The sequence below is a fragment of the Oryzias melastigma genome, linkage group LG3, assembly GCF_002922805.2.
Source record: "Oryzias melastigma strain HK-1 linkage group LG3, ASM292280v2, whole genome shotgun sequence".
In the NCBI taxonomy this organism is placed as follows: Eukaryota; Metazoa; Chordata; class Actinopteri; order Beloniformes; family Adrianichthyidae; genus Oryzias; species Oryzias melastigma.
Genome location: NC_050514.1, coordinates 4,009,294 through 4,022,261, shown reverse-complemented (window position 1 = coordinate 4,022,261; position 12,968 = coordinate 4,009,294). Strand labels below are relative to the sequence as shown.

Genomic DNA, 12,968 nt, shown 5'->3' with positions numbered 1-12,968 from the left:
TGCCATTTCCTGTTTTTTTAATTAATTATTAATCTTTTTAGAATATCTGTGTTACATAACCCACTCAATTACAGAAGTATAATCAAAACATTTAGCTTGTTAGCTTACCAAACAACTTGAAATGTTTTATTTTATGTTGATTCTTTTTGATTTGCTGGTTTAAATTTCAGTAAAACAATTTTGTTAGTTTCCTGCATGTCAGTCCTACACCTAACCAACTGAGCTATCCAGCCACCTTTAGTTTGAGCTAAACAATAGGACAACTTACTGCCTAATTACCATACATACCACACCCAGAAACAAGGTTTTGAACCAACTGGTTGTTAGCCTGTTAATGTTTAGGTAACTCTACATTAAAACATTTAACCAAAGTATGGTGTTTGATCTATAATCTGTTAGACATAGGTGGTTATTTTAGGAATATAACCAACATCTTCAGCTCTATTGGTTATCCCATAAATGTATGTTCAGATCATGTGATGGATGAGTGACATTTTCATGGGTTTAGCACCCCTAAAGCCATCATCTTAGCATAACCCCTAGTTGATCCTCCTAAATCAAATGTTGCTTCTTTTATTATATAGTAACAACATTTAAGTGCTGTCTCTTTAACTATTGACTGCATGTACTCCCTTACATTAGCTTAAATGTAACCCAAATAATGTACAAAGAAGACCCAAGCTAGCTTGGTTGAGTTTATTTACGTTTGCTGACAGCAGCGTCATCGTAGCTACACCGCTTGTAAAGCAGCTACAAGCTAGTTAAAGCGTCCCGGCTAGTTTCTGAGTCCAGTTTAAAAGCTACCAGTCCTCTAAACCTGCTTGTGTGGATTAAAATCCCGCAAACGTCAGCCACTAACACGACATTACCTGCTGATGTCCCCCCCGAGCGCAGCTGCAGACACACAAGCGGCTCCTGTCAGCGGGAAAAGGGAAAGTAGGCGAAAGGTCGGCCGTGCGACGGAGCCGGGAGCCCCGTACATGATGACATCAGCGCCGCGAGCGTGTCAACTTTGCCCTACTTTCTGTTCCCAGCCGCGCGCCGCTATCGCAGCTTCCGCTGCTGTCAGGAGCTCACGCGGGCGTGCTTTCATAACGACGTCACGTAGCTCCAAACTAAACACTGACAGAGTTCACTCCACGTGGCCTGAAGAATTGGTCTTATCACTTAAATTATGTAAGAACTATGAAGGTGAAGTCTACTCACGTTTGAAGCATCCAAATATGACATTTGTTGATATCACTGCACATAAGTTAAGCATTTTGCAATGTTTTATTTAGAACAACAACCTAACATTAGCAATGCAACAAAAATGGCAAGCATTATTGGAGCCTTGGAGCCAGATGGCAGCTCAGAGGTACATGGATCTAGTCATCTACAACCGGATCCATTAGATTGCAGCGGAGCATGGAGCTTATGGCTTGTTGCTTCTACGTCGCAAGTACAATCTTTTTCCAACAGCATTAAGAATCTGCGCCTGATTCACAAGGATTTAAATAAAGAAATACTCAGAAATGCAGTTTTCTGATTAATTTTTGTTTTATGTGTCCTCCTTTATGAGAAAAAGGCCACAAGAACATGTTAAAAACACAAACAATGCTATTTTCCTTGGAATGGGTCTTTAAATACTATTTGGTAGAACATACTGAACTCCTGCTTATTGTTAAGCAGATATTAATGGCCAAACGAACACCTAAAAACCTAAAAACACCCGATTGGTATTAAATTTCCTGACAATTCATCACTAATTAAATGATAAATTTAAGTTACCACAGTATATAAATATTCATTTATGCATTGTTTTGTTTGTTCTTTCAAGCTTCTAAGTAAACAGATAAGAGCTGGCTCCCTCTTATATTGCACAGATTTTATGGTTATTGTTCTTTGGAAGCACGAGGGGTTAGGAACCAATAGTGGCTTATTGGTGGAAACTTGAATGAATTAAAAAATGAATTAATGAATATAAACATGACAAACTCACGAACAAGTGACATACTAAAACAATGATAAAACAGATAACCTGACCAGCATATAATGAAAACAAGACACTTCAATAAACTGAGGATGATTATGTTAAATTAGAGAAACTGACTTGGAGTTGTTGTGATTATGATGGGAGTTATTTTTGCTTGTTTTCTCCCTCGTGTTAGTTTCTTTAGATCAAAACATCTTCTAATAACTAAATGTAAATGTAATCAGTGACAGATATGTATGGTTTCTTTTCTAAATGTTTGGAAACTATATACAACAGATAATTTACATAAATATATGTTTTCAGAAAAAGTTATTCAGCCTTATTCTGTGGGTTAAATCAAAAACCTACTCTAATGAAAACTGTATTTTTTGTGTTTTTAGCATGTTCTTTTTGCATTGTTCTCATTATGAAAAACTAAATACAGAAAAATAACCTTAAAATTGCATTTCTGCGTATTTCTTTGTTCAAATTGTTGAGAATCAAGAGCAGACAGTAAAAAACATTTGACAAAGATTGTATTTCTGAAGTAGAAAATACACCAGGTGGGCTACAAGCTCCCTTTCATTTTAAAGCAACACTTGTAGATCATTTATGTTTTCAATTTCCTCATCTAAGCTGGCATCTGAGTCAAAACTACCACTGGATTGTTCAAATATTGTTCGAAACCTTTGTTGCATTGCTAATGTTAGGCTGGGGTTGTGAGGGCAGTGTTTTTTTTATTTATGACCAAACCATGATCTTTAGCTTCTCCTGCTTATATGCACTTAGAGTTCATCCTTATTCTGACTGTGCTGATTTGTAGTGTTACACAATTTACAACAGGCTGACATGTGACCATTCTAGTAGTTCAAAGTGCCACATTGTTCACTGAATGTTACCATGGACCTTCAAAGCATGAAACGTCGCCAGTCAGAGCTGTTTGCAGCTCAACAGTAGTTCAACATTGCTTTTAGGGGCCTCTTCACCACTCTAAACACACACCCATCCTTCCATCTCGGCTCCTCATAAATACCAACCGGCAGCTTCTTCCTTCAAATTACTCATAATTAGGCGACTGAAACCCGTGGGTACAATTTACAGCAGACTTCAAAAGCTCCTTAAGCAAACACGTTGGGGAAGCTTGTAATTTTCAGGGAAATATATGTTTCAAATTATAATAGTTCTCTCACCACATTGTGGGAAACCCACAACTCTAAAAGACAGGTTGAGTGAACCTCCTCAAAATACAATATTCTTACAGTATTTTGTTGAAAAAAAACACACAAAGATTGGAGGATAAAATACCTGGATTCCATTTTCAACACAGTTATTTTATTTGAGAAGGCGCGTGATGATCCATCATACAAATTAGAATTTACTGAGTGCTGCCTGCAGTCTTATCCATCAAAGCATTACGTCATGCACAAAGCAAACACGCTGTCTTTGGTTTAAAAACTTTCCATAAACAACGATGAATTATTTTTGTGTTCGGAATCAAAGAAAAAACACATTGCCACTTTTTTATTTACATTTTATGAGAGGATTTAATCCGTGCAAAGAGCACAGATAAGGCTTAGCATTGGAAATCCTGTGACAATCTATAAAACCAGAACAATAAAGGAATGTGCAAAGTCTGCAAGCCTATAAAGTAAAGCAAAAGTGATACTTATTTAGACATTCTTACACGTATATACATATATATATTTGAGTTGTCGAAGCTGCTTTTTGGCCAACATTTTAATGTATTATCCAAATGTTGATTTTGAGTAAAAAAAACACATACAGACACTGACACATAAACCGACTCACCACGTGTACAGATTTTAAGCCCGTCCCAGAATCATCCAGCCCTCCACAAAACCTGCTCTGTTTCCAGTCAGAGAAGGGGTGTGTGGAAACTCTCTTTTGGAACCAGACCACTACAGCGTTCACTTCTTCATCCTGCCGGCTGTATAAAAGCCGTTGTTTTACAAGCACACGTGAACACCTGCAGCCTAAGTCTGAAGTGAAAATATATTTATAAACCATAGTAATAAATGTTAATTTAATTAAGTGTATATGAGAACTGGACCGAGTCTGTGTGAAAATGTCTGACTTCTGGCTCTTAAGTTGATTCAGTTGTCATTTGTAGGCAATAAGAAATTCACCATGTTGGATCCAGAAATCGTTAGTGGGCAATGATCAAACAATTCTAATGGCACCACATACTTTTATTGAGCCATTAGATTAGTCAGTTTATAACTTAAATATCTTAAAAAAATAAAATAAAAAAGGATTAGCGAGAGCATGTTAAGAAAAGGGTGGCAGAGCAAGAATATAAAATTAATTTAGTTCCAATCATATCAAATCAATTGTGATTTTGACTTATATCACAGCTGTTTAGGGTAGCCTTTTTTTCTTTTAAGGGATTTTGACATCATGGAGCCAGTGCATACTTCCTGTTTGGAGTGCTACAGGGGAGGGGTCATGCAGTCCAGTTCTCATACACAGTCAATGGTTAATATTTACCATACTTTACATCACAGTTTTCTATATACACACAATCATGCCATGTCACATGTGACATCAAATAAAAAGATCTGTTAAAAAAAATCAAACTTGTCTTTAATCTGTTATATAATTCACAAAGATTGAAGTCATGTGGGGGCTTTTGATGTTTGGAAACTTAAAATTTTGGCAGCTGTGCCCAAAACTATAATGCAAAATGTGGATTGTTTTGACTGAATGTCCCTGAATTTTTACTCGATCCCACTCCACCCAAAAGCAAAGGTGTACGGTGGTCTGATAAGTGGAGGTGTTCTCCATCAGAACTTCAGGTACTCGTTCTTCAGTCTGCTCAGCCTGGTCCCGTGGCTCCGGATGATCAGAGACAGCAGCTCGTGTTTGTCCTTCAGACCCAGAGAGATGTCCAGAGTCTCCTTCAGGGCGTCTCGTGTGTGCAGAATCATGTTGACAAAGTCATCACTGAGCCGGCTCTCCTCCTTCAGGTCACTCTCCTGACTCTGCCTGAACTTCACCTCCAGCTCCAGCAGGGATTTTTCCGAGTTTGTGAACGCCTCACTGATCTGTCCCGTCTCCCTGCGCAGGTACTTCCCGTAGCTGTCCTCTCCGTCCAGGTCGTAGGAGATGCTTTTGGCGATGCCCTCCAGCACCCGGGCCGAGTCCTCTATCTGCCGCTTGACGATGGTGAAGTCGTCCCGGATGACGTAGTCCTGGTCCTCGGCCAGGCTGCACTTTCGCTCGTCGGTCATTTTGAAGAGCATTTGGCATTTCTCCGGGTCGTCGTTGTCCTCGTAGTCTCCGTCCGGGACAAAGTAGTGATGAAAAGTCCCGTTTGACATCTCCGGATGTAATGGTCCCCGGAAAAACGCTCCGCGCGCCGACAGTGACAACATCCACGCAGTCAGGATGAAGTGAAGGACAGACATGATAATCCACAGGTGAAAGAGTCGATATGAAATGAAACTGATGGACTACTTCATCCTAGTGCGCACAACTTCGGACGTTCAAACTGCGCAGCTGTAAAGTCTTTGAAGTAGTTTTAGTCCACCGAAAAGTTCTTTTTCCCCTCTAAAAACACATTTGAAATGGTATAAAAGTCAATTTCTCGTAATTCCGTTTACCAGAAACGAAAATAAAAGTGAAGTGTCGCAGCCGAGAGAGGCTATACTCCCGACTTCTCCCGGTGCCTCAAACGCAACATCTGGATGTCTGGAGTCCCGCGCGCTCGGGTTTGGGCTAATAACACCTCTCAGCTAATCTCAAATTACAGCCCCTCCGTCATTCAAAAGGGCTGCTTTCAGCGTGGGTCAGGGCCAGCACTGAGACCCAGAAAAGACCGAGTTTATGGGGTTATTTTCTCCCTACACGACCGTGACCAGCTGGCACACATGACTCAATGCTGAGATACAAAAGTGACCACTTACAAAGTGGAAACACAGTCCAGCCAGGCTGCCATGTTCCTGTAATCTGATGAAACATGCACTTACGCTTTTCACATCTGTTCTTTGCCATTGTAGTTTACACAAATAAAAACTGACCTGATATAGATATTAATGAACTAAATGATTTTATTAATTCAGGGTGTTTTTTTATAGACCTCCTCCAAATTAAATAGTGTTTTTGGTGTTTTTCACATGGGACATTTTTCTCTTGATGAAGGATATAAAAATTTTGCTTAAACTTGCATTTCTAAGTATTTCTTAACTGAAATCATTTTAAATCAGCTATAGACAAAAAAAAAATAATTTGAAAATGCTTGTAGATTGGACGTACAGCTACTACGGCAAGCCATAAGTACCATTCTCCACTCTATTGTGATGTCCAATTCTAGATGACTAGATCCGTCTACGTGTTCTTTGTCTGAGTTGGCATCTGGCTCCAAACTGGATGACGGGATCTCCAAAATTGCTTGTCTTTTTTGTTGCACTGCTAACGTTAGGTTAATTTTGACTAAAAACAGCAAAATCATAATTAAAAGACCACTGGGAGCGCTTTTACAATAGATCCAAAGACGGTTGGAGTGTTAAACCCTTTGATAAAATCCACAAAACAAATTTTGCAGTGTCACTTTTTTAATGAGATATAGACAGTATCAATTATATAAGGTGGCCATGAAGAACAAATTACACCAAAATATCATTCAACAAAAAATCCTACAATTAAAAAAGCAAAGCAAATTATAAAAAAAACATTACATTTTAGGAATCAAAACAACATTTTCAAAACAAAAGAAATGAATAAATAAAAATGAAACAGGACAACCAATGTGGCGCTAGTTTAGCACAGCCCCCTCTGGGTCACTGTGGTTCCAAACTACTACAACATGATAGCGAAGCAGCTAGGACTGCTAAGAATGGATAACAGTCACTCATTTAGAGATCATGCAAGCAATGTTTCCGTTTTCAAGCCATTTTTCATGAATGTATTGTTAATTAATTATTTTTATCTGAAAAAAAAAAAATAATCAAAGCTCAACTTGGTGCTGCTTCAGGGGTCAAAAACTGTTTGAGGATTCATAGTCTCTGTCCCTGTTGAGTAAAGCATTATTGTCTTCATTTAAGGAACCATTTTCAACTCTCCTGCATTGATGTTTTGAGTTTCTATTGAGTTTTTCTCTAAAGATTTTTGTGTTTTGAAGGTTTTTCCCACACTATGAGATGACGAGCCGATTGGAGTCTACCTCTGCCGTCCTGCTCCCATTCCCCGTTCTGTTACTCTAGCAGTTCAACATGTGCTTTTTTGTGGATTATATTTCAAATAACATTATTGCTGGACCGAACAACCTGAACAATGTAATGTTTTTTTTTTCTCTCTTGTGGACTCTTGACCCTGTTCCCAAAATGTGAACAACAGACTATCATCGGTGCTTCCAAATGGTTTCTAATGTTTTAAAATTTAGTTGCTTTTAGCTAGAAAGTGTGAAAAAATTAGACCACTTTTGTGGTTTAACCAGAATTTTGGATAAACGGAAAATCACTTCTAGGAAAGCAAATATCACACAATCTGAATGTGAAAACCAGGTGAGTTTTCTTGTTTAATTCAGCCTCACTCAAAAGAAAAAATATATATTTTTACATTTTTTTCATTCTTGAAACTGAAGATTTAAACGTGTTTATGGATATGCTTTCTCATGAACGAGAGAGGGTCCATAGATCTTACTGTCAAATGCAAAAATGGAAGCATGTGCGCTTAAAAAAAGTACAATTTCTGTCATGTTTTTGGTTCAAAAACACTAAAACATGTCAGAGGCGTGTTGAGTAAAAGGGAAGAAAAGTTCAGCTCAGGTCTAGGGTTTGTTTAAATGTTTACTCCTCAGTGCACGGAGCCTCTTATTTGAATCAATAGAGAATGTAAATCATAGCTCAAAAATGTTCCGGTGTTGAAACAGCCGCTGGAGTGGAAGGCTGAAATACAAGAGATGCCATTCAGGCAGAGCTGTAATGCTTTTTCCAGTCACAGAAGCAATGCCCCCAGAGCCCCCCACATAATGAGTGATCAAAATGTTTAAGCCCACAACGTCAGTCAGTGTGTGCTTAACCCTCCAGCGGAAACAGCAGCTATATGATTGCCCTCCTTTGACGAGCCCTTTTCTGAATTTTCCTCAGCAGCTGAGATTATTCAGGGTCGTGACCTGCATGAATCAAGCTGGAGAAAAGCAACATTCAAGTTGAAAGATGTTTACATAATGTGTGTTACGGTTTCCAAAGATAGTTCGGTGCAATTGACTGTAAGAATGAAATGTTCTGGTCAAAATAAACTTTTCTGAATCCAGGCCAATAGAATGTAAAGCTGTGTGGAATCTCAAAAAGTGATTTGTCTTGATGAACACTTTAAAGTTCAACTCTGATTTAATCTATAATCTACGTGTCAAAGTCGAGGTCCGGGGGCTGGATCCGGCTCTGCACCAATAAATGATGCTTACAATGTAAAATGTTCAAGAACTTTGAGGAAAAAACTGTGGAGATAAATGATAAATGATTAAAAAAACAATTATTTTTTTTAACGCTTTTTATGTTGTTTATGTTACTGCTGAACTGCTGGAAAAATAAAATAGAATGAAAAAATAAAACTCGTTTAAAATAACAAACACCACTTCCTTCTATTTAAATCTTTGTGTTTTTATCAGTTTTGTTGATTCTGATCTCCTGTTCTTGATAAAAGTATAAATGGCAGTGTCATGTTCTGCTTCAGTTACCTTCCTTTTTGCTTCTGTGCAGGCTGCTGTGACTCCGCCCCTTCTCCTGTGGATCCTGCTAAGCAGTCACAGCTGCCTGCACTTCAGCAATTAAGACTCTGTGTATTTAATGAACTCAGCTGCAGCCCTCAGTGTCGGCTCGTCTTGTTTCATGACCCTGTGAGTTTTGCATAATATTGCTGATGTACATTAAAGCCTTTGGACTTAGTCTTCAATGTGTTCCTTTCCTGCATCTGGGTTTCCGCTTGTTTGCTCAACTGTGACAGGTAGTGATTGAATACAAATAATTGTATTTTCATGCATCAAGTAAAAAGACATAGACATACCAACAAACATCATATTAAAACGTAAGAATCGTGGTTGGATTCGTGAATCGTTGAGCTTGAGTCGTGAATCAAATCGGATCGCCACCTAAGCAACGATCCACAGTACTAGTTATTAATGTCCTGAAGTTGGGGGTTATTTTTAAGATGTATAATTTTGACAAAATATATTTTTATGTTTTTTTTAAGTATTGAAAGGTATTTAAGGTTTAAAATGTCACAAAAATAGGGATCTAATGGTTCATTTTAACAATTAAATATTTGCAATATTCACCATCGAATTAAATAACTCAATAATCGATTCAATTACCAAGTTATCTAATTCTGAAATGAATTTTTAATGATAGGTGACTCGATTTTGCCTGAGACATTGATCTGGTTGGATTGGTTTCAGATCACAAACAAAGACACAGGAACATCCTTTTAATACAAAGAATTTGAATGGCTCTTGTTTTGAAATTAGCTCAACCCCACAAGTTTTAGTTTTAAGGTACCTGCTGGAAATCCGTCCATACTGTATCTGGAATTTAAGTTGTTTTACTTTTAAAATATGCATCCAGCATTGATCATTTCTGCAGAGATGCCTGTAGCTGCATGATGCATTGCTTCTTGAATAAAAAGGTGTCCCTTTTCAAACACAAAGCTGCCTTCAGCCTGATGGGATGTGCTCCCATCCCACCAATAATCCATATGAAGAGGGCTGTAGAGGGTAGATGGATGGGTTTGGGGTTTAGGGTTACTATTCAATCGTGTTACTCCATGAGGATGATGTTAGGAAAAAAACAAGTTTTGATTTCTTTAGGGAAAATCTTACACTTTCTTTGAGACTGAGGTCAGTTTCGACGTGGCCTTTTCACCCCCGTCTCTGGAGTCTAAAGTTTTGGAATCTGCAGTCTTGTTTTCAGGATGACTTATGGACTTTTTCTTACTTGGAAGGACTGGGAAACACTTTCGAGGAAAGAGCTTATGGAATTAATCCTGAGAAGAACACAGGTGTTAGCAATTCTGCTTTGTAGCAGCAATAAACCAGCAGACTTTTCTTCAGGAGGTGAATGAAAATATTCAGAGATCACTGACAAATGATACACACTGCTTTTCTGTTATATTAGTTATTTCACAAACTTACTTTAATGGAGAATCTTTGTAGATTGTATTCAAAGTCCCACTCTGATCATCTTTTGATCAATAAAGTTTTCTCAGTGGTCTTTTACTTAATATCATGCATTTTTTTCCCCCAAGATAATAAAAGAAAAAAAGAGTAGTTTTTTTAGGACATAGTTTGCAGCAGGAGTTCATTAAAAATTCATTGTGTTTGTGTGAGGGGGGTTGGCTTGGAGCAACCCCGCTTCAATCCTTTTAATTTGTTATGGTAATATTAAACCCTAATGATTCAGTATGAATGTTAATTCTGATATATATCTATATATATATAGATATATATTACATATACCATTATAAATTATAATTTCCCCTTGATTTGTTTTGAAATCTGAAGTTAATCATAAAAATAAACCCACAGTTTTAAATTCAGCAATTTTTTTTAAAACTTCAAATGTGAAAAAAAAAAATTACTACCATGACCATGCCATTTATATTTGAATTTTTTTTCTTTAATTATCTTTTCAAGCATCTTTACATTATCATTTTGTATCTACTAGCTACTATCTATATTAACGATGGGCATCTTCTTTTCCTCGAAGGCCGCCATATCTGCAAGATTTCCGATATCCTGGTTCAGGTGTGTCCAGCCAATCAGAAAGCCCAGAGCAGGGTAAGTTGGAAAACAGGAATGCGGCCCGTAAACCCTGGAGCTGCCTATCCCTGATCTATAGCAATCATTAAAGCAAAAAATAAATTAATTAAACTGCCATACGGCAAGATTAGTGCATTCCAGTGTGATCCATACAAGCTGAATATTAAACTCAGAATCAGAGGCAGTAGCTTCCTCAACATCTGAGAAAAAGAAAACAACCAAATGACATGGGCTGCACCGTGGAACAGTGGTCAGTGCTCTCGCCTCACAGCAGGAAGGCTCTGGTTTGAATCCCAGCTTGTACCTTTATGAGCATGTTCTCTTTGTGCATGTGTGTTTTTTCTGCAGGCAGTCCAGCTTCCTCCCACAGTCCAAAAACGTGCTTCATAAGGTAATTGGTGTCTCTAAATTGCCCCTAGGTGTGCAATTTGAGTGTGTGGCCCTGCTACAGATTGGTGACGTCTCTGGTAGCTGGGTTGGCTCCAGGAACCTCGTGACCGAAATAGAGATCCGGTGGGTTCTGAAGATGGATGGACGGATCAAATGACATTCCCTAAGTGAAAATGGTAACGTACTAACTCATTACAAGAAAATATGAAGAAAACAACCCTAACACAAAAGAAAGCAAAAGGTCACAGCAGTAGATCACACAGTAGGAAACCTGTAAGCATACGGTAGAACCTGAAACTGAGAAGGTTGAAAAAGTTTCCCAATCTCATGATGACCTACAAATAATTTTGTTACAGCTGTTGGAAAACTCTAAGGTTATTTATTATATTATTCACAAGTCCTGTACTGGACGGTAAGTCATTTTGCTCATGCAGAACTGTCCACTCATAAGTCTAATGGAAGTCACAAATTCAACTCAAACAAACACATAAAACAAGGTCAAATTTCAAAGAGCTCAGAGACTGATGGAAATGTAGCAGCTTCATCTGTACCCGTGTGGATTTATCTGCCGCCATATAACCCACACACATGCACTGACGCATTCCTCGGTCTCCCACAAAAAAAAAAACAAATCCACAAATTTAAAGTAATCCCTCCAGTGTGAGGTAAAACATAAGCACAAACGCCTGCACATCTTTTAGGCCCTCATAATTACAGTTTCTAACAGGCATCAACTTTAATTAAAGGAAACTATGAATCTATAGTTGCAATCTAACCAATGTTTAACTTTTTTATGCTTTTGGCAGTTAATATGTTTTAAGATATATTTGCCTTTATAAATGCTTATAGAAAAGTGTAATTGGAACATAAGGAGCAAAGAAGAGTTCACTTCTATCTCAGAACAGAATCTGCATTTAACAGACTTTTTCCTTTCATTGTGGGGGAAAGACAGAAAAAAACCCTACCCAAGTCCAGTTTGAACAAGCACATGTACAACATAAGTGGAAAGTGAATGACACTTACATAACCATTACATAAACGGGGTCTGCAATGTGCATCAGTGTGCATCCTGCGTGCAGAACCCCCACATTCCTCCACCCATCACGTCTGTATCTAAATGAAATAACAGGAGGAGCATTTAGAATGGAGTCTGACACTTTCCTTGGATTCCCTTTCATAGCTTTTACCCACAGAAATAAAGTGGATCAGCAAAGTGTGACAGTCCGGGACTGTCAGCACTCCTGCTTGTGTGCATTTCTGTTAGGGGTCGCTCGCAGACAGAAACAGGTTTAACTCAGTCTGACACCATCCTGCAAATTGCTTTTGTTTTGTTTTTTCCTGCAAATGCTGTAAGTTTAAAGAATATGATGTTGTTGTTCATTCTATGTTCACTAGAAACCTGAACAGCTGAAACGGCTAAAAATGAAAACTGTCAGACACACAAAGAGGTTTAACACCGTCAGTATTTATACATTACGCCACAGCAGTGTCTAGAAAACATAAACATGAACAAAAAAATCAAAGCAGAAAAAATGTTTAAAAAGTCTTATGGGTTTATCGTGTACATTATCAATTAAAAGCTCCATGCAAATACAAAATACATCAAAGAGCTCAATAAAGAGTTGGTGGATCTCCAGCTTCAACATGTTCAGCTAATTTAAAGACCCACTTTAATGAAAAGTGAGTTTTTGGTGTTTTTAGCATGCTGTTGTAGCATTTTTCTGATGATTGATAACATGTATAAAGAAACTTAAGCTTAAAATTGAATTTCTGAAAATGTCTTGTTCAAATTGTTGTGAATCAGGAGCAGATGAAAACATGCTGTTGGAAAAAGATTGTATTTGTGATGAA

General features: G+C 37.9%; 2 protein-coding genes across 2 annotated transcripts in view; both read right to left on the bottom strand.

Moving 5' to 3' along the window:
• Window positions 1-1,027, bottom strand: part of bbox1 (butyrobetaine (gamma), 2-oxoglutarate dioxygenase (gamma-butyrobetaine hydroxylase) 1) — a 28,491-nt gene extending 27,464 nt beyond the window's left edge. The window contains exon 1 of the mRNA XM_024295327.2: window positions 870-1,027. Within this exon, the coding sequence (XP_024151095.1) occupies window positions 870-982 (113 nt within the window). The 5' untranslated portion in view covers window positions 983-1,027. The remainder of the gene's footprint in view (window positions 1-869) is intronic.
• A 2,230-nt stretch (window positions 1,028-3,257) lies between these two features.
• fibinb (fin bud initiation factor b) lies at window positions 3,258-5,804 on the bottom strand. The gene has a single exon (XM_024294756.2). The coding sequence runs from the start codon at window positions 5,380-5,382 to the stop codon at window positions 4,759-4,761; it is 624 nt and encodes a 207-aa protein (XP_024150524.1). The 5' UTR covers window positions 5,383-5,804; the 3' UTR covers window positions 3,258-4,758.
• Window positions 5,805-12,968: the final 7,164 nt, after the last annotated feature.